Raw genomic sequence first — 21,023 nt, 5'->3', positions numbered from 1 at the left:
GTTGGTGGAGGAGTGAAGGTGATCACTTGGCGCAGCGTCGATAAAAGTAAGACTATGGGAAGAGGTGGCAAGCAGGAACTCCCTCACGGGTGCGTGGGTGGTATCCTCATAAGAGAGAGATCCATAAGCCAGGCTGTCGGTTAGGAGGCCACCGAGTGCACAGTTGGACAGGGCTTGGTTAGAGGGTATCTGAGGGGGATATCGCACCGGTCCTTCGTCTGAGAGGTGCGAAAAAGCAAGGGCCGAAGAGCCTCTTGAAATGAGAGGCAAGAAGTGGGTGTGCAGGACTTGTACAGAGGCGTCAGACGCGTACGAACTGGCTGAGACAGGACCAAACAGCGTGAGTCCAGCCCTGGGACAAAGACAGAAGAGCTCGTGTGCCCTGCTTCCAACCAGGCAGCGGGGGTAACGGAGATTGGGAGGGATGGGTGGTTGTTCCGGGTGAGATGGTATCGGTCACTCATGCGGGCTAGCACACGCACATCTGCTTGAGCCTGGTCTCGGTGGGGTGGGCGTTGCGAAGGGCACAGCAAATCGAGGCGGACGTCGTCCCATAACTATCTCTCATCCTGGACACCCGGCTCTCCGGTCATCGATGCTGCAGGCCGTCGGAGAGACGAGAGGGATTTTCCCTTATCAATGTCGGACAGAGGGTGGTTGATAATGGGTCCTCGTCATCTTGAGCCGAGTCCCACAACCCAAGTTCCGAGCAAGCTTCCCCGCGTAAAGACTTGATCGTCCCCAGGTCTTCAGCTCGGCTTGGCCCCGTCCGTTTGCCTGGCATGTCTGGGGGCTGTGCAAACGCAGGGGTAATGTATTGGTGGTTCAAGTGGCACAGGAGGCGCTAGGAACCCCATTATTAGCGGCCGGCTTCTGACGCGGTTGGAACGTATCGGCAAGGCAGACACATGGATAAGGCTGTAGGGAGCTTGTCGCCAAGCTAATGACGAGTCTGCCTAGGACGGCATGGGTCACACGATGCGTGAAGAGGCTGAAGCGGTGCGTTCTGCTTGGTCGGTTGCTAATCCTGGTTCAATGCTGTGCGCCCGGCTTTGGTGGTGTTTGTCGCGCCCTGCGTCCAGGATGCCAGATGCGTTACTTAACTCTCACTGCCCCTGATAACCGCAGTCTGTGTGTTGGTTCACTCCTTGCCTATGCGTGTCTTTAATTGACTTGACGACTGCATCGACTTCATGCCAGCTCTTCGTTCGGCCTGGCTTTTGAACTGGCCTCAAATCTAGCTCCAGCATCGAGTTAGCACAAGAGGATCGTCGACGGCGATACACCAGCGCAAAGATGGACGACTTTGCGCAATTCAATCAAGGGCACCAAACCGAAGTCCGGAACCGAGAGGCACCGGCCATAGACAGCGACATTGAGGAAATCATGGGAGATCCCGACAATCCCAATGAGATCGTCACATTTGCGCCCAAGGAGGCGTTCAAGTTGGGATACTTCGACGTCGTCTGCTTGGTGGTTAACCGAATGATTGGTAAGTGTCTTTGGTTTTCGCAAACTCGCAATTGAGGAAGAGAAAGCTCTCAGAACTCAAGCAATTGGACGATCTGGCGATGTTTTGTCGAGGTTGGATTTAAGTTGCGAGAGTGGAAGGTGTCAGTGACAATCCAAGTGGGGATATCCGCTGTCATGGCAAGATCGGACGAAGGATCGATCGCTCTTGCTTGGCCAGTGCTTCAGTTTCCATTTGTCAAGCGAGCGATCTTCGTTTCTTGAACTTGGCGTCATCCCCAGATCTTGAATTGTTCACTTTGCCGACATTACGATGGATCAATCCACTCTGCGCTACGCCACCATTGTGTATCGTCACTTTATGATTGCTACCCTGAAGCCGAGAAGATGCTGACCAGAAAACTACAGGAACGGGAATCTTCAACTCGCCTCAGCGTGTGATGGAAGGGACTCACTCGACGGGAGCTTCACTACTCCTATGGTTCGCTGGGATGATCTATTGTCTCGCCGGCACCCACGTGTACATTGAGTACGGCCTCAATGTACCCCGATATGTCATCAACGGGGTTGAACAAAGTGTTCCTCGAAGTGGCGGTGACCTTAACTATCTCCAGTACGTCTACCGAAAGCCGGCGTACAGGAAGGGCACAGTGCTTCTGAGCACTTCTCTTTTCGCGATTGGCTTCATCGCATTGGGCAACATGGCTGGTAACTGCATCAGCTTCGCCATGAGAGTGCTCATGGCTTCGGGGCAAACAGACCCAGAGCCTAGTACCGTCAGAGGCGTTGCCATTGCTGTTGCCATCCTGACCTGCTTTATCCATACCTTTTCTCGAAGGGGTGGTATCATGCTCAACAACCTGTTGGCCATCGTCAAGGTCATGATCCTGTTACTCATCATCGTTACTGCTATTGTGGCCGGCGCTGGCGGATTGAAAGAGACTAAGAATGTCATATCCGAAAACACGTCTCCTTCAAAGGCCTTCAGCGACTCTTCAAAGGATGCAAACGGATATGCCCATGCATTTCTTGCCATCATCTTTAGCTTTTCTGGCTATGAGCAGCCCAACTATGTCATGGGCGAGATCAGCCGACCGAGGCGGAAACATCCAGTTGCCATGATCATCGGCATCAGCACGGTCATTTTGCTTTATATGGCCGTCAACATTTCCTATGTAAGTTCGAGTCAATCGCAATTGGAAGCACACATTTACTAATACCTCTCAGATGGTTGTCGTCCCCGCCAAGCTGCAGGAAGAAGAAAACGTGGCACAAGCATTCTTCGATCTCACACTTGGCTCCCTGTCCAGCAGTGACACTGGATTCCGAATTTTCAATGCCTTCCTTGCCATTTCAAGCTTGGGAAACATCATTGTCATGACATATACTGCTGCGCGTGTTAAGCAAGAGATCGCCAAGGAAGGCATCATCCCCTACGCCAAGTTCTTTGCTCAGGATGGAGACATCTCTGTGGGACGCTTATTGAACTGGTTCTACCAAAGGGGAATGTTCAGCTCTCTCTGGCGCATCCGCTGGTTCTCCCCCGAGGACCATCGTGAGAAGACACCAGTCGGCGCCTTCATCCTGCACTTGGTTTCATGCTTCATTCTCATCTTTGCCACTTGGAGAATGAGCAATGACGATGCTTACGACCTGCTCACCAAATTGAGCGCATACACCATCAATGCCTTCTTTGGCGTGTTCCTTGGCCTGGGTATTCTCATCTTGCGTTTCAGAGGCCCACCAAAGACAGATGCCGACGCGCCTCACAACCCGACCTCACCTCCTCAAACATGGCGCCAGATGACAGGCAAGCATTTCAACCCTGTTCTCAGTGTCGTTTGCGCCACAATCTATATTATTGGTGGCCTCTGGCCCATCGTCACCACTTGGATCAAGCCCACGACGATCACACAAACACTCACATGGTGGCTCGTTCCCACCATCTCGTGGTCAGTCATCGGAGGAGGCGTCATCTGGTTCATCGGCTTCGTTGCGTTTGCCTGGCGCAGGAAGAAGAAGAGAAGCGAAATCTTTGTGGTGGAGAAGAAGCCCGAATTCGAGCTGGCCGACGACTTCACCGAGTCGGGAGGCAAGCCGGGTCGAGGCAGTGGTGGCTATGTGCTTGTCCACGAGACGGTGTACCACAGCTGGGAGGCAGATGAGAATAACGCATTGAGGGATTTCGACACAGGGCAGTATCAGAATCAGGCAAAGGAAGTACCGATGCATTCAACGAGCCCATATGCAGGAACGGACTTTGAGGGGTTCTACGAAGGAGGTCATGGACAGCAGCACAACGGAGGAGGGTATGGAATGGGATATAGGGGTAACTGATATACTTTAGAAGCTGATGGATGATGCGATACCAGGAAAACAATAGGCCCAGGATGGGTTACTTAGGTTGGTGTTGGGGTGTCAGTTATTTTACCAGTCATTAACCTTCAAGTACTTTCAACCAAGGTCAACTAATGACCGTGTCTATGATATTGGATGAGAAGACGCGAGGGCTTTTAGCAACACTAGAGGCAAAAGTTGATCAACTTGTCAATCATTGTCCCCTCCCTCGTGGGAGATCTCACAGCGGTAACTGGAAAACCACCACATCAGTGTACCAGACCACGGAACTTTGACCCACCCGTCGACTTGATCAAGTGTTGACAGGGTCGCCTCCACCACATTGTTCCACTTGTTCAGACGAAAAGACACCCCCTTGGAGTCTCCAACCTCGACGACCGGATCAAGGAGATCCGGACGGACACTGCCCACAGCCCTCTTGCACCCGTCCCCGTAGTGGAGGAGCATCCCCAGGACACAATCTGGTATGCCATCCGCCTCGCCCCGGCAGAAGGACAGCTTGCTCACCCCGCACAGCGGAGCCGACGAGTAGAGATACTCGTCGTCGAGGTCGTTGTCCCAGGGAGACCAATATTCGTCATCGAAGCCCCCATTCTGCTGTTGATAGTGTTGGCTGGAGCTTCTGTAGGGCACCCATGGCGGGTTTCCTTCTTGCCCTTCGTTCGGGTCGGGGGACTCGAAAGCCAACTGGGGTGGCTCGTTCAGCGCATCTTCGATGTAGATGCGTGAAGGACTCGCAGATGGCTTATCCAGCAGAGTCCAGACGCCAGGGTGGCGCCTCGAGTGTAGGCCGATGTTCCACATGCGACCCTGGCTTGTCTTCATCTGTGGAAAGGTCAGTATGAAGCGTTTTATGCGAGGCCAGTAGACGTACCACTAGGGACTGTATCCTCCGAGATTCCGGTCTACCGACGTCGTGAATCTCGACCCTTGACTCCCAGAGCTCCGTCACCAGCTCGCCTTTGTCCATCGGCATGTACAGCCAGGTTACCGTTGGGTGTTCTTCTGCTCTCTCTTCGTAGAAGCTCATGTCTTCGCCGGCAAAGTGAGGGTGGATCGCTCTAACAGTTTTGTACCAGCAAGCCGAATAGCCAACGATATCCGGATGGTTGCATTCGAAAAAGTTGAATCGGGGGATGCGATAACAATATCCTCCCTTGTGGATACGGAGCCGTTTCTTCAAAGGTTGGGGAATAACCCACATGTGCTCGGGCTTTACTTCCTTAGTGATTCCGTGAGACACAGTTGACAGTTTCCGCAATTTGATACCCTGCCCAAGATGTCAGTAGTGATTCCAGGGAGGAGGTGTGGCTGTACGTACGTCGGAGTGACTGTGAAGTTGTCCTGGTTGTTGAAACGAACTTGCCCACCACCAGAGACCAGGTTCCGGAGAGGCTCGAGGGGCTTCTTCAGAGTTCCCAAGCATGACTCTCCTGATGCCCAAGTGATCTTGGGCGACATAAAGAGTGTCGATCTTGCTTGTCCGGAGCACGGGAACGGCCGTCACCCCCTTTGGAAACCGCAAGTTCGACAGTTCCGCAACGTAGGCAACGCCATCAAACATGGCATACCGAGCCCACATGGGATACTTGACCATGGCCATGAACATGGGCTTCCGACGGGCTGCCATGCTGGCGACGGATTCTGCGAGGGACTCGGCGTGCGACAGGGCCAAGGCTGAAGCGCACTGCTGGGCGATAACGATGGACACTTCGGGAGGCAGCCACTTCACGCTGGTTGACACAACTTGAGCAGTTTTCGAGATGAGCCAGTTCTCCCGTCGTTCGCGAACCACCTTGGAGGGGACAAAGGTGCAAGCCGCCCGTTGCAGGACTTCAGGAACCCGAGACGGCGCGATGGCCTCGAGGCATTCACCGTGACAGACCACCCTCTCCCTGGTGTAGCTGTTATCCTGCAGCTTGATCATGTTGTGTTCGTTTCCTGACTTTTGGAGGTCTGAAGTGAGAGTGATGCCAGGAGCCTCATTCTTGTACCCTGGTAATGTGTCGATTACTTCGATGGTACCCTCTGGGTTCTGACGGATCACTGAGCTCGGTAAGAAGACGAAAGCCATAGAAATGAAGAAAAAGCCTCACCCAAGATGACAAGGTCGTCACAACCAAAAACATCATTCTGGCAGAGACCACACCAAGGTGGTAGCCAGTGCTTGGGACGTTCCCATTCACGAGGAGAGCAGGTACCGCACCAGCACATGTTGAAATCGTCTTTCGCAATATCAAGAAGATATCATGTAATTGGAAAGATTGATTGAACTGGGCGATGTTGTATCAGGAGATGAAATGTCGGATGGAAGAATCTCGAGGCGTCAAGGCAACAACGGTATAAATATGTAAGCTGTTGGTCGAGGTCAGTAGGTGCAGCAGTGTGAGAATAATGTGAGGGACCCGAACGGGTTGTGAAATTCTCCGTTTCTGGTTAGCGCCGATGCTGAATTTACTAAAGTGGCAGTTTTCGCGTGCGAGCCATTCACTTACACGACCAACTCAGAAAACAATAAGAACACAATGGAAATATTTCTCCTTCGAGCGAAGCATGCTTAACACGAGATCAAATAACAAGATATTTCTTCTTTCAGCGAGATTTCCCATAGGTTGTGCTTGTAGAGGAGCTGGTGCGAGGTGAAGCTATCTAGGCACGTTTCTTACCCTCAACACCCTAGAGTGATCAGAAACTGAAGGGTTCACCAATCTTGGGTTGGACGTTAATTAACCATCATCTTTCTTCTCCTTCACTGATGTTGGAGGGCTTGGCCTTCCAGACACTGTCATGTCCTTAGTTTCTGTAACTCAATAAAAACAGGCCTTGCAAAGTAATCGAAGTGAGGCTCAAAACGGGCACTCAAGTGGATATGAATTGCTGTATTTACACACACACCAGACAACTCCATCCCCTCTCTCCCAAATAAAGTCCATGTGAAAAGCCACAACGAGCACAAAAGAATCAAGAGGTTGAAAAAGTATTTGACAAAGAAACCAAGATAGAATAGGTACCTAAACGGTAAATCAAGAATGACGCCACGCTTTGTTCTCCCGACATCCCAAGGCCCATCCATTTTTTTCGCATATACCCACCCATAAAGGTAACAATTGGTAATCCCGGATTTCTAGCTAATATGCAGAACCTCGTTCTCGTTTGACTAACACTACCTTTGTTTTGTTTGTTTGTTTGTAAATTTACCCCGTCTTTCTTGCTTTCTTGCTTGCTTTCTTTCTCGCTTGCCTTCTTCCATGAGCGCCCCTTCTCGTTCCCGCCGTTTTAAAAAAGAACCGCTGTCGTTTGGACAAAAAATTATGATATCATTACTGGGGGTGTTGTGGCCGTGCGCATGGGTTTCTCATTGGAGGTCCCTTGCTTTGCGAGCCAGAACGCGCACATTGTCGACAAAGCCCTCGACGAGCTCTTGGTAACGGTGCGGTTGTCCACTACTAGCTCTGCGGCCTTGGTCGACGAGGACGGTAGGGTTGAGCTCAATCTCGAGTTCGTGCTCCTTTTCCATCCGCTGTGCGCCCTGGAAGTAGTTAGTACGGTGAGTTGAGGGTGAATGTTGGGCATGGAAACTTACACCTGGGCCAGAGGCTGCGTGTGTGACCTGAGTAAGGTCAACTTGGTAATGCCCGTGGGTGTAGCTGAGGCGATCTTTGTTTCGGTCAGGTTGACGATCTGGATGGTTCCCTAGTTGCTCCAACTCCTCTGCAGGACCGTCCCAGTTCATTTCGAGATTGATGCTGATGCGGCAGTCCATTGGACACTGAGGGAAATGGATGTCGAGATCTGCCACACGCGCCTTGATGATCTTGGCAAGAACCTCGCGGGTCTTCTGATCGTAAGTTACTCTGGCGCGGACGCTCTTCATCCTTGAGCCAAGACGACTGCGGACGCACCCGGGAATCCGCGCCTGCAGCTCTGGTGGAAGCTCGAAGAACCGGTCAACTTCTCGACGGTGCTTGTAGTGTACCTGGACACGGTTGCCTCCATTGGGAGCGCGTGGGTGAGTTTGTTTGACAATCTCATTGAGGAAGTCGTTGAAGTATTTGTGTTGTGCCTGTCCGTTGTTAGCATGAATCAGCCTACGCCATCAGACCTGACTCACCTCAGTCATGCTGCTTCGGAAGGCAACGCGCTGGGTTTCTTGCAAAACACATTCCGAGTCAAGAGCGCGGTCCACTCGATGGTTGGTATCCTTGTCAATGAGTGTGCCCAACTTTGCCTCAATCTCAAACTGGATATTTCGGCTGACAATTTCGCCCATGTCGGGAATGTTGATGATGTTGACAAACAAGAAGTCGGCCACTCTTCTGGAGATCTCCTCGTATGGCTTGACACCTGTGATGCTGGGCTCCCAAGCACCAAGAATGTCTTGCGGTCCGGCTTCGGCTGGAGGAGCAGGGGGAGCGGGTGGGTTGGCTCTTGTTGACTCGGGAGAAGCGTGACGACTGGTGCGGTTGCTGGCCTCGGGTTTTCCGTTGATATGTGAGTGCACTCTCTTCTGCAACACAAAGTTTGCGTGATTGGGCATCTTGTTGTTCAACTCTCTGACATCCTGCGCCCAAACCGGCGGCTGGGCGCGATTCCTCCGCTTCTTGCGTGCTTGAACCACGGGTGAGCTAGGAGGCTGTGATCCACGAACGGATTGAGCAGCATGGCTGCCGTTGACCCCACTGGGCCGAGCGCGCTTTTCCTGATGCTCAGGTTCTTCTTTGGGGCTTAGGTCGCGATCCTCGAGCTTTCGCTTCGCCGGGGTTGTCGCGCGTTCACTGTCGATAGCCATGGGCTGAGGAATAGAGGCCTGCCGGGCCTTCTGAACTTGCTGCGCTTGTTGAGCTTGTTGCGCTTGAGCCTGCTTGGCTTTGGCGTCTGCTGCAAATGCGGCGAGGGGATCGGGGTTACTTTGGAGCGATGGTACACGTGTTTTTGGACTGACTGATGCGCTTGGTGCTCGTTCGCTGTGAGACTGAGATCGTCGGTGCATGTCCGGGGCAGGCGAGCCGTAGCTGCTAGATATACGCTTGACCGGAGGGGGAGGTGGTGGTGGTGAGCTTTGTACTTGTGCTTGTGCCTGTGCCTGTGCTTGCGCTACTGGAGCGGCGGTCGCGGATAGCCTTTGTTGATAGGGACTGGGCGGCTGCGCAAAGCCACTTGCGTTCGAAGGTTGTCGAGAGCCAGCAGACAAAGGAGGCCCAATCGGCGTCGCAGGTTGGGAAGGTTGTCGATTGTATTCGCCAGGAGGCGGGCGCGATGCGGCGACGGGGCTACCGTGACTGTATGGCGGCCCGTATGGGTGCTGGGATTGAGCAGAGGTGGGCGTAGGAGTTGAGTGTGTTGATTGGGAGCGTTGATGAACAAAAGGCTGAGTGTTAGTCGCAACGGGTGGAGTGTGCGGAACGCTATGCTGCTGTTGCTGCTGCTGAGCCGCGGCATAGGCAGGTGGATGAGCTTGGGGCCCGCTTGGGGGGCCTTGAGAAAAACTTTCCCGATACTGCGGTGGATACTGTTGACGCTGTACCGGGCTGGCCATCTCCGCAGGGGGCTGCGTAGGGAAAGGATATCCAGCACCGCCAGATGCCGATGGAGTCACCGCGGTTCGATAGGGAGACTGAGCTGGAGCTGGGCCGCTGGGCGAGCGCACGTCGTGGAAAGAACCTGCAGGTTGAAGAGGCGGCGGCGCAGGACGCCCCGGATATGGACCTGGCCCCGGCGTTTGATACGGTGAGGGAGGGGGGTATGCCCCGGCAGGGGGTTGATGAGGCGACTGCTGAGGGTGCGACGGCGGCCGCGACTGTGGTCGTGACTGGGACTGTTGGTGTTGATGGTGAGGACGACCAGCATGCGGAGGATACTCCTGCGGTGCCGGCTTGCCTGGCGAGGGCTGAGGCGGTGGTTGACGATTATAGTCGCGATAATACTGCGGAGGAGGAGCCCCAGCTGGACTCTGGGGCGGACGATGATGATGAGGCTGCTGTTGCGGATGAGGCTGCGAATGCTGTTGAGGCGGCGGAGGGGGTTGTTGCGGCTTTGGAGGAGCTTTGGCCGGAGCGCGGTCGCCGGCATCCGACGTGTTGAGGACAGATCGAAGATCCATGGCAGCGGATTGAAGCCGAGGGTGGAATTTGCGACAACACTACGCCGCCCTGGGTCGGCGCGAAGGAAGACGACGACAGGACAATGTCAGCGGCAATGGCCCGTCTCGCATCAGATCGTCGACGCGACTATGCGTAAAGCGCAGCAGAATATGAACAGGTCGTGTCCGCGGTCGAAGCGGTGGTTTGGGCGGCTGTGGGCGATGGATGGCGTTCGTCGTCGCGCCAGGGAGAAGGCGTCGCAAGCGGACATGGATGACTGGGGGGGATCTTTAAGCCGCCATGGCGAGGCTGCCACGCTGTCGATTGACGATTGACGATTGATGATTGATAGACGATGATCGCAAACGGGATGATATGGACGCGGCTGGACGGCGGACAGACAGAAGGAGAGGCTGGCGGGTCGTGTGCGCTGAAGCTGCGTGTCACTTCAAATGGCCATGATCGTTTTGCTTGCCAGAGTTGGTGTCTTGTCGTCGTTTTCTGGCGACAAAGAAAGATGGGCGACAGCCTGGCGCTAGAGCTCCAGGGGTGCCCAAGCACGTAGCCTGGAGGTCGAAAATAAACGAGACACCAGCACGGCAAAGATAATCTAACTCTTCTTAAAACTTACCCATAAATTTACATAAATATACTAAAACGCTACCCTAATCTAGTAAATGTATTAGATATTTCTTATAAATTATTTTATTACTCTTATTATGTCTTCAGAGCTACCTTCAGAGACGGATAATCTAATTTGAATCTCTCTGCGCAGATGTTTTGTCTTTTTGTCGACCTGCGTGCCACGGTACATGGTGACTGGGCAGAATTTGTTAAGGATTTTCTTTCTTTCTTTTGGAGGCCATGCTGCGACTGATGGCGGATACCTGGGCCAACGAGCGAATCAGTATGGCGATTGAGGTACCACTCATTTCGACCCTGGGGAGCTTAGTACAATTTCAGGTCAGGTTAGCCCTGAGGTGAGACGCGCTACTTGTCACTCCTCATCAGGGCCCGGCAGCAATGCGCCAACAGAGCAGCAGGCATTAGATACCCAGATGCCGTGCGCTTGATAGTGGAGGCCAATCTGTGTTCTATTTCAGGGGCTCAACATGAATGGTCTGGTCCTCAGCCTTGTCGCCAGTGATTCCTCATGGAGCATTTCTCTTCATCGCGAGACTTTGTTTACAAAAAGTTTCAAGCTCCGTGCTCGTACGTCGACGTCATCCTTGTCAGTAGGGGTCTTGGGGGAGCTCCTGTGCGCTCAAGCTGTGACGATAGAGACGATCATCCTGATACTGATGCAAAATAAAACTACCGAGAGGGTATCAATCTGTGATAAAGCCCCGATATGGTAAGTCGTGAGTCATGGAATAAAATGCTCTGCCGATCGCATTGTGCTCTGGCCTTACTTTCGTCTTGCTCCCCGAGGCTGAAAGATGCATAGAGCTCTATCAAGCATTTGCGCTAGATAGTCGCACGTGAGAAAGTGAAAGGAACTTTGAAGTCCAACCAATCTCTCAGAATCATGATTCAACAATGAACAAGAAGCTGAAAGATTCATCTTCGATTTGGTGGCGGTGATTATGATACGGCATCCATGCAGAGGTCCTCACTTTGGAGATGGTACAAGACTGCACGTGCTTCTGGGGTTCCACTGGTCTCTGTGATAATAAAGGCAGAGGTGCCTAGCATGTCTGTTCAATTATGCCAAGTTCGAGTGTCCCGCGCCCGCGTTTTGCGCTGAATACTGGGTCAAGCCGCGTTTTATCAGCCGTGTCTCTGTGACGCAACATGTTCCCTGTCGCGCGGAATCTCGCGATGCTTCCATGCGATACCCTCTCGAGTCACGTGGATGCTGAGTCAGTGAGGGGAGTTATGTAATCCTGCACCTGCCTGGAAGCTCTCGATGGTCCGTGCACCCGCTGCAAGGCAGAGCTGTGCCTGACGTGGACGTCCTCGAGTTACTCTTTGGAGCAAAACACCAACCGATCCATCTTTCTCTTATTCCCCCAATTCTCTTATCGTCTCCTTTGTTGAACCCATCATCGACTCCTCCGTATTCGGGCTCTGCATATGCCCCTGGGCCTGTACGGAAATAGTCCCTTTTCTTCAACTCGACCACTTGTGCCACAGCAACCGCTCGCGTCGCCTCTCGCTCTGCTACAGACCTCACTCGCACGTCCCTACGACCCGTCACGATCCCTCAAGATGCCTGGTATCGTCTCGGCGACCGGCGTCCTCGCCTTCCTCACCGATGAGGAGCCGGAGCTCAAGGTTTTCGCCCTGCAGACCCTCAACGATGACATCGACACTGTCTGGACCGAGGTTGCTGCTGTGCTGAGCCAGATGTACGTCATGGTCACGACTCGATCTTACTGCTCCTGTGTTCCCACAAACTGACTTTCGTGTTTCAAGTGAGGCTCTCTACGAAGACGAGTCCTTCCCCGAGCGACAACTTGCTGCCCTCGTCCTTGCCAAGGTCTACTACCACCTCCAGGCCTACAATGACAGCATGGTATTCGCGCTCGCCGCCGGCGACCTTTTCAAGCTTGATGCTCCTGGCGAGTTTGAAGAGACCATCATCTCCAAGTGTGTCGACCAGTACATTGCCACCACTGCTGCCAAGAAGTCGGCTCCCCAAGCCTCCAAGACGACCGACCTCCCTGAGCTTGCTACCACCTTCGCCAGCGGCACCGATGCCGTAATGTCGCCCACAACGCCTTTCTCACAGACGACTCTGCCCCCCAAGTCACTTCTGTCCCGCGACTCCATCGACAACACCATGCTCGAGGCGACCTTCCAGCCTGCCTTCAAGCAGGGCCGATCTGGCTCTATCGCTGAGCTCCCCTCTCAAGCCACTGACTCGCTGCAACGGGTGATCGATAGTCTCTTCGAGAGCTGTCTGCAAGAGGGTCGGTACAGGCAAGTGGTGGGTATCGCTGTCGAGGCCAAGAACCTTGATGTTCTCCGACGGGTCATCAAGCGTGCGAGTGATGATGAGAAGAAGGCCAAGTCCAACCCTCTTGAGAACGCTCCTGGCCCCACCGAGGACTTGATGGAATACACTCTTGGCATCTGCATGGACATTGTCCAGGAGAGGGGCTTCCGAACTGAGATCCTGAGCTTGATTCTCGATCTCCTTAACGAAATCCCCAACCCCGACTACTTTGCGATTGCCAAGTGTGTCGTGTACCTGAACTCCGACGTGGAAGCCTCCCGCATGCTTCGCACTCTTGTGGAGAATGGCGACCGCACCTCCATCGCAAATGCCTACCAAATCGCCTTCGACCTCTACGACAATGGAACACAGGAGTTCTTGGGCAACGTCATGGCGTCCCTTCCCTCTGGAGTCCAGGAGAAGCCGGCCACAGATGAGAATGCCGAGGAATCCAACGAAAACCAATCTCTTCTGCAAAACAAGCAGGAGGCTCCCGAAGATGAGCTTCCCGATGAGACAGCCAAGGCCTACCGCAACATCAGGTCTATCCTCGACGGCAGCAAGACGATCCGCCTGAACCTCGAGTTCCTCTACCGAAACAACCGTACCGATCCGAGCATCCTGAACAAGGTCCGCGATAGCCTCGAGGGCCGAAACTCGATCTTCCATACCGCTGTCACCTTTTGCAATGCCTTCATGAACCAGGGAACTACCAACGACAAGTTCTTCCGCGACAACCTTGAGTGGCTGGGCAAGGCTGTGAATTGGTCCAAGTTTACCGCTACTGCCGCGCTTGGTGTCATTCACCGAGGCAACCTCACCCAGTCCCGCAAGCTGCTTGAGCCCTACCTTCCTAGGCAGGGTGGACTCAGCAGCGGCTCCATCTTCAGCCAGGGTGGTGCTCTCTACGCATATGGACTCATCCATGCCAACCACGGCGACGAGGCCTTGGATTATCTTAAGAATCAATTCGGCCAGGCGGAGGAGGAGGTTGTTCAGCATGGTGGTGCTCTTGGTCTCGGTATTGCCGGAATGGCCACTGGGGATTGGGAAATCTTTGAGAAGCTCCGAGAGGTTCTGTTCCAGGACTCTGCTCTCAATGGTGAGGCTGTTGGTCTGTCGATGGGTCTCATCATGCTGGGCACCGGAAACGGCAAGGCTCTGGAGGACATGATCACCTATGCTCACGAGACCACACACGAGAAGACTGTTCGCGGTCTTGCCATTGGTATGGCTCTCATCATGTACGGTCGCCAGGAGGGAGCCGATGTCCTTATCGAAGGTCTCCTCAACGACCCTGATCCGACACTGCGATATGGTGGTATCATGACTGTTGCCCTTGCCTACTGTGGCACTGGCAGCAACAAGGCCATTCGAAAGCTTCTTCACATTGCCGTGAGCGACGTCAACGATGATGTGCGCCGAATTGCGGTTATGAGTTTGGGTTTCATTCTCTTCCGCAAGCCGGGAAGTGTTCCTCGCATGGTTGAGCTTCTGTCTGAGTCTTACAACCCCCACGTCCGATATGGTTCCGCCATGGCCCTTGGTATCTCGTGTGCTGGCACTGGTCTTGACGAGGCCATCGACCTCCTCGAGCCCATGATGAAGGATCCTACCGACTTTGTCCGACAAGGAGCCTTGATCTCCCTTGCCATGATTCTCGTTCAGCAGAACGAGGTCCTCAACCCCAAGGTGTCGTCCATCCGCAAGACTCTCAAGAAGGTGGTTGGTGATCGCCACGAGGATGCCATGACCAAGTTTGGTGCTGCTCTCGCTCTGGGTATCATCGATGCCGGTGGCCGCAACTGCACCATTGGCCTCCAGACTCAGACGGGTAACCTCAACATGGCAGGTATTGTCGGTATGGCCGTCTTCACCCAGTACTGGTACTGGTTCCCCTTCACACACTTCCTGTCCCTGAGCTTCTCGCCCACATCCATCATCGGACTGGACCACGACCTGGAGATCCCCGACTTCAAGTTCCACTGCGCGACACGACCCAGCCTCTTCGAGTACCCGCCCGAGCAAGAGGTCAAGGCCGAGGAAGGACCCGCTATGATCGCTACTGCTATCCTTTCGACGACTGCCCAGGCCAAGCGACGTGCCCAGAAGAAGGAACGTGCTCAGCGAAGAGAGAGCATGGACATCGACAGCGCCCCCCCTAAGAACGTCGGCGACAAGATGGACGTGGATGAGGAGAAGAAGACAGAAGAGGCCAAGGACAAGAAGGAGGGCCAAGGCAAGGAAGCGGCCGCCTCGACCGACACCAAGAAGAAGCCTGAGAAGGAGAAGGTTGGCTACGAGATTGAGAACATGACACGAGTCCTCCCTAGCCAACTCAAGTACATCAGCTTCCCGGCTGGCCGATACAAGCCTGTCAAGAAGGTAAGATTTTACTGATCTAGATGTTGGGATCAGTTGAACTAACGCTTTATAGCCTACCGGTGGCCCTCTGCTGCTCCATGACACGCAGCCAGATGAAGAAAAGTCCCTTCTAGAAGAGAAGCTCAAGAAGGTGACGATTGAGCGGGCCCCTGTTGTTGGTCAGCAAGCCACTCGTGGTGGACGATCTGACCAGAGACGGTCGCTGCTTGAGGGCCTTGTCGACCCCTCGCGGCCAGGATCCAACAGCGCCATGATCGGACAGCTCCTGCGCAACCAGAGCCGAGGTTTCGCCCACTTGGGAGCTGAACCCCAGACCCCTGGCAATGTGGGATCTGGTGCTGCCGCGGCCGCAGGTGTGCTAACGGCGGTTGACGAGGATAATGAGGGCGACGAGGAGGCCAAGACACCTCGTGAGTTCGAATACTTCTCCGATGGTGATGATGACGATGATGAGGAGGAAGAATAAGAGTAATCTGCTGGCACCGGGCGTCTCTTTAAGATGAACAGGGGCATGCTATGTATACTACAGGCAGACCATGTTCTGGAGGAAAGTTGGATTGTACAACTAGAAGGGTCGGCGAAGGGAATAGAGGAGCTCTGGGCGAAGGCACCATGGTGTATAATACGTCTCGGAGGGATGTGCACACGGTCAGAAGAATAGAAATTATCGGACTTGTCCATCATGACAGGGCGAGTCTTGTCAATTAATGAGTGGACTTTTCTGATTTTGATGCAACAACTAGCTTTTGATGATTTACAAGAGACAACCGTGGAGCTCTCGACGCAATGCCACCTAGCATATGCGGGCCGAGGCCGTATTTACCAAACTCCTCAACCCCGAAACGCCTCTACTCGATAAAGAGTATCGCTATGAGTTCCCATACGACTTTATCCATGCTTTGGTGGTTGACTCCCTGTCTCGGCAGGACATTCGGTGCAGACCTTCATGCGATGCCACGCTGTAGCCAGATTCCCGCGGATATTCCATGTGGCGGCATGGCTCTCTGGCTGTGTGTTGTAGGACTCATCCGTGGCCTTGACGACAAATGTCGCACATCGCTTCTCCCCCTTTGATGCTTCATCTCCCTCAAATGCGGTAAGCGGCACATGGCCATCAAACTTCCAGCGTCGCCAGGCCCAAGAGCCGTGGCCGAGACAGGGAGACGGGGCGCCGTCCTTTGTGGTGCAGTCGGGAAGGATAGACGCTTGAGACCAAGTCTTGCCGTTGTCGAGGGAGACGTCGACGCGGATGATGGAACGGCCGCCCCCTGAGTATGCATAGCCTGTGAGCGCAGCTGTCTTTGTGTGTGCCTCTGAGCCGTCCTTGTCGGACGTTATCCAATCGCCGAGTTTGCAGGTTGTGATGGCGCTTTGGACAGGTAACTCTTGGATCGCAGGGGCAGTATCCCAGTCCACATGTGTCTGATTGGGACCGAAACATTTATAGTCTCGCCGCTGCCACTGCGTCGTGCTCTCCTCGTCGCTGAGGGTGATGTGATTCAACCACTTGACTGAGCGTGCAGCTACATGGCCAGGCACGATGGCCCTCAGAGGAAACCCGTGGTCGCGCGGGAGTGGCTGGCCATTCATCCCATAGGCGAGAATCACATCACCTTGAGGGTCAATGGCTTTCTTGATGGGGATTGACGCGCCGTATGCTTCTAGCCCGGAGAATTGAACGTGTTTGGCCTCGGATTCGCCGGTTAGACCAGATGATAGGTCGAAGCCAGCATCTGCGAGCACGTCTGAGAGCAAGACTCCTTCCCAGCAGGCATTGGATATGGCACCGGCGGTCCAGGGGAGTCCACTCGTCTTGTGCCCAGAACCTTCATTCATGTGGCGACGCCGATTGCCAGAGCATTGGAGCACAGCAGTGACTCTTCGAGGTTGGAAACGGGATTTGAGGTCGCCCAGAGTGTATTCTTTTGTTGTACCATCAGGGAGTTCAACAGTGAGGGTGTGTGTATCTGCGTTCTCGGGGATGGTCGGCACCCACATGTGGTTGCGAACATAGAAGAGGTCATTAGGAGTGAGGAACTCTGTCGTCATGACATCTGCTGGTGTTTCTGCGTTTCTGGGCTTATCAGTCATGGTGATCAAGTCTGGATGTCGGCTCGGGTCATCGGCGAACGGATCCTCAATCTGTTCCTGTGCTGGCTTCCCATTGACGAGGTCCGCAGAGTCGACGTAACCGATAAGGTACTGATTCAGGATATCATAGACATATTGGTTCTTGTGGATGGCAAAGATGTCCCAGTAGGGGTTTATAGAACCGCCTGCAGCACGGAGGATGACATTGCCTCCGGGATGAGCGCCAATCCACTCGGTAATGTCGTAGACCTTGTCATCGTGTATGACCCAAGGGTTGTCAGAGTGAGCATCGTGCTTGCGGACTTCAGAGATGCGATACCGAGGGAGAGAAGGGTCGCGGGTGTCGGAGGGGGCATCGCATCGCGTGGGAGGAGCTTTGGCGAAGGAGTAAGCAGCGTAGAAGGAGGCAGCTCCAGCGAAGAGGATGGTGATATAAGCACTTGGGTATCTTGGTGTTGTTGTACTAGGCCGAGGGTTTGTTGATGCAGCTCTCGCTATGGGGGAAGTGATAAGCAGGCGAGCTTGTGCCCTCGGAGCAGCTTGTGGAATAGACAAGGATCGTGAGCGCCTGGCCAGGCGTAGGAAGGGTCGCAAGAACATGGCCAAGGCAGCTGGAGGTGAAGGTGTCATGATATCGAAGGAAGCATCACCAATTGAGGTTCCGGGACTTTGTGCGACGGTGATTTGAGACCACCTGACTGCGCGGCAACTGTCCCCGGTCAACAAGACCACGAACAATTGCAAGATGACGTTGGAAGTCAGATCTCAAGATGAGATCGCTGTCCGGGGGATGTCAAGGCCATGTTTGTTGAGCAGCGGTCAACCGGAGGCGACACGTGGACAACGCCGGGACTCGGAACAGGGAAACCAGCAAGAGATGCCGAGACACGAACAATCATCGTGAAAGGGTCGCACTCAAGAGTCGCGTTTGCACAAGAAACATCCTTTTGGTCGCCGATTAGAGGGAAGCAATCGCCGATGGATGCCGCGGGAAGCCATGACAAGTACGTCACTTGACACCTCTGAGAGGGACATGATTGGCTGACACACCGAAGGTGACCCCAAGTGGAAGCTGTCTGGAGAAGCGGGAGCTGGGGTAATTTAGTGGACGGGGCCCCTGTAAGTCACCTGCAGCCACTTTTGAGATTGGCGATGCGACGCTGATAGGGGACGATAACAAATGCCCTTCATTTTACAGGTGAAGCAATCGCCGAAAGGATATTGTTGTTTTCTATCTCGGATCTTTTTGCTATCTTTGGTTTTCTGCGTGAGACACATGTGTCTTGTCTCAAGCTGACCGCAATGGAACTACCATCTGTTTCCCCTCATGTCTCAGTCCCCAACGCTCTAAGCTCCTCTTCAACCTTGACCCAAGTTCTCGGCAGAAGAGATCCCTCAAGCCAATAATTCTTGTCGTGATCCTTGCCCTTGACCACCATGACATTTCTAGTCACTATGCTCTGCTTCATAGTCGAAGGAGATAACTGTATCATGGTGCCTGGCTTGTTTGTCCTCGTCTCTGCCCCTTCACCCTGCCGGATCACCGCCGGACTAAAGTCGGCAGCCTGCATAATCTTTGCTTTGGTCCAATTGCTGATGAGCACGAGCAACATGTTGGGCTCTCCAAATAACAGTGTGGTATCTTTCTTTTCTTTTTCAGCTATGAGGGTCCGCATTATCGCTCTGAGTTGGGGCTCAGTCGTCTGCGCCTCGATATGCCGACGATTCGCAAGGGCTATGGGACCTATTGGACCCCTGGCCATGCTTGGCGAGAGAAACGTATAAGCTGCGGTCGCCAAGTTCTGGGTGTAGACACTAGTCGTCTGCATCAAAGACTTGAATCGATATCTCAAGTTGATTGTTGTAAGCGTCGTTACTGGTAGTTTTCGGGGATCTGATGATGCGATGAGCCTCGTGGTCCATGCCGCCAACACATCGCCCTCGCTGACAAAGGGCTTCTCGTCACCAGGAGGTGTCGTGATGGTCGCCTCTTCCAAAGCCTGGCGCATCAACTTTGCGACAGCCTCTTTGGGCAGAAAGATGGACTTTGATTGGCAAGCTCCCTGCCAAAGCAGATCCCAAAGAAACCGCAGACCGAAGAGCACCAGCTTGAAGCCGCTGATGCGTTTTTGGGCGAGATGCAATTCCTCTTGCGCTGTCTCTTCCGTCCCGCTTGGTGGTTCAACTATGTCGTAGACCATGTCATCTCTCGCCCTAAGAACAGGGAGGACCTCTGACTCCCTCCCTGCCATCATAAGAGACCAATTCTTCAGCATGGCCTGGAACCCCACAGCATCCATGGCAGAGTGCGGCCATACAAGTGAAACCAGGGTTGCGTCTGAGAAGGACACGATCCGGAGTGACATCTGAGGTTTGTCGCCCTTGAAAAGGTCAGATCCATTCACGGGATCGTCACTCGTTACGGCAAACTCCTTGAACTCTTGGGCTCCAGGTTGGGTTGATGGCTTCTCAGTGACTTTTGGCATCTTTTTCCCTAGGGGGTGGCTGTTGATGCTCATGTCGAATGCCTCGTGGGTATATCTCACAGCTGGTCTTTCAGGAGTAAACTCTCGGGGAACGTGAATCTCGAGTCTGTCATTTCCCTAACAAGCCGTCAGATCAGATCATTCTCGTCGTACTGGAAAATGTACGTTTAGTCTCAGTCGACCACCAAACTTCCTCCAGTCACCAATCTCCAGCAACCTCGTCAGCGATGAATGCAGTTTGTCTGGATCAAGGACATCATTGAAGTAGAAAGTCCAGGTAAGAATCAGATCCCGAAAAAGATATGTGTCGTCGAGCAAAGATGTTGGGTATACGTCATCGCTTTCAATTTTGGGAAGCTGGCCTCGCTGCGGGTTGGCCCCAAAGAGCCCCCGGATAGCGTCCATGGTGGTTGACAGTCGAGCTCTTCAGAGTTGAACGACATGCCTGAGCGATTAGGGCGGCTTCACGGTTATTTAACTATCCATGCACTAGGAATTCTACCCGAGCGTCTTCGTTTTTGGCCACCAATGCTGATGCGTGGGTGGAGTATCTGACTTGTCGAGATCTAGTGCTGATGTCCAAGCCTTAGCGTAGCATGGGCTGACATCTCAGAAGCCCTGACTGGAAGGGGAATATCCGAGAGAGAGCATGGCGAGCCACTCTATGGATATTGGCCTGTGCTGAAGCTGGGGGTTGTTGACAGCTTACCCCTCGGTCATATTCGGACAGGGGGCGCTGGATGACTGCAATTGTGGGATGGCCGTGAGACTCAGCTGACGTTCAAGACGGACATAGAACCTTGTAATGAACCGGATAGCCGGTCGTTTCGAATATGATCATTGACTTTACTCCGTTCAGGCTCTTGGTTAGATTGGATGTTCAACTTTTGTATTGCCAAGTGTGTCTCATAAACAACTTGACTGCACACTCTATCGAGGATTAGACCTTGATCAAAGCCCCAACACATAAATGACCAGGGCAAAAATGCTCACAAAATTGACACAAGGTCATCGAGGTGTCCATGGCGACCACCTCCAACAAGTATTAACCAAGCTCGACTGAACAATGTTACTTCCAATGCCTTCCACGGCCAACGAGGTTCTCGAGCACCCGACTTGCTCTCTGCATACCCCAGCAACTTTATCTCGATGTTCCGAAGCCCTACCGATGGACTGGGATGTCGATGTGGTAAATTTTCGTTGTTTATCACC

The 21,023-nt window shown here is 53.5% G+C and overlaps 6 protein-coding genes across 6 annotated transcripts; 2 read left to right on the top strand and 4 right to left on the bottom strand.

Annotated features, from left to right (window-relative positions):
* Positions 1-1,296: 1,296 nt before the first annotated feature.
* On the top strand, positions 1,297-3,873 carry LRP88_05830 (amino acid permease-domain-containing protein; the record flags this gene model as incomplete). Its single annotated transcript, XM_083242375.1, has 4 exons — positions 1,297-1,492; positions 1,879-2,645; positions 2,698-3,799; positions 3,854-3,873. The coding sequence occupies 4 exons, from the start codon at positions 1,297-1,299 to the stop codon at positions 3,871-3,873; spliced, it is 2,085 nt and encodes a 694-aa protein (XP_083101311.1).
* A 144-nt stretch (positions 3,874-4,017) lies between these two features.
* On the bottom strand, positions 4,018-5,755 carry LRP88_05829 (uncharacterized protein; the record flags this gene model as incomplete). The annotated part of the gene is made up of 3 exons (XM_083242374.1): positions 4,018-4,653; positions 4,703-5,098; positions 5,150-5,755. The coding sequence occupies 3 exons, from the start codon at positions 5,753-5,755 to the stop codon at positions 4,018-4,020; spliced, it is 1,638 nt and encodes a 545-aa protein (XP_083101310.1).
* A 1,428-nt stretch (positions 5,756-7,183) lies between these two features.
* On the bottom strand, positions 7,184-9,928 carry LRP88_05828 (CYTH-like domain-containing protein; the record flags this gene model as incomplete). Its single annotated transcript, XM_083242373.1, has 3 exons — positions 7,184-7,357; positions 7,412-7,891; positions 7,940-9,928. 3 exons carry the CDS (start codon positions 9,926-9,928, stop codon positions 7,184-7,186), a joined length of 2,643 nt encoding a protein of 880 aa, XP_083101309.1.
* Positions 9,929-12,119: 2,191 nt separating this feature from the next.
* On the top strand, positions 12,120-15,700 carry LRP88_05827 (proteasome regulatory particle base subunit RPN2 domain-containing protein; the record flags this gene model as incomplete). Its single annotated transcript, XM_083242372.1, has 3 exons — positions 12,120-12,259; positions 12,327-15,234; positions 15,287-15,700. 3 exons carry the CDS (start codon positions 12,120-12,122, stop codon positions 15,698-15,700), a joined length of 3,462 nt encoding a protein of 1,153 aa, XP_083101308.1.
* A 422-nt stretch (positions 15,701-16,122) lies between these two features.
* Positions 16,123-17,955, bottom strand: LRP88_05826 (Oxidoreductase, molybdopterin-binding domain-containing protein; the record flags this gene model as incomplete). The annotated part of the gene is made up of 2 exons (XM_083242371.1): positions 16,123-17,788; positions 17,840-17,955. The coding sequence occupies 2 exons, from the start codon at positions 17,953-17,955 to the stop codon at positions 16,123-16,125; spliced, it is 1,782 nt and encodes a 593-aa protein (XP_083101307.1).
* A 695-nt stretch (positions 17,956-18,650) lies between these two features.
* On the bottom strand, positions 18,651-20,216 carry LRP88_05825 (uncharacterized protein; the record flags this gene model as incomplete). The annotated part of the gene is made up of 2 exons (XM_083242370.1): positions 18,651-19,928; positions 19,977-20,216. 2 exons carry the CDS (start codon positions 20,214-20,216, stop codon positions 18,651-18,653), a joined length of 1,518 nt encoding a protein of 505 aa, XP_083101306.1.
* Between the last annotated feature and the right edge of the window lie 807 nt (positions 20,217-21,023).

This window comes from Fusarium phalaenopsidis (genome assembly GCF_050370095.1).
Source record: "Fusarium phalaenopsidis strain FUZ10S chromosome Unknown contig_32296, whole genome shotgun sequence".
Taxonomy (NCBI): Eukaryota; Fungi; Ascomycota; class Sordariomycetes; order Hypocreales; family Nectriaceae; genus Fusarium; species Fusarium phalaenopsidis.
This window is presented reverse-complemented; position numbering and strand designations above follow the sequence as displayed.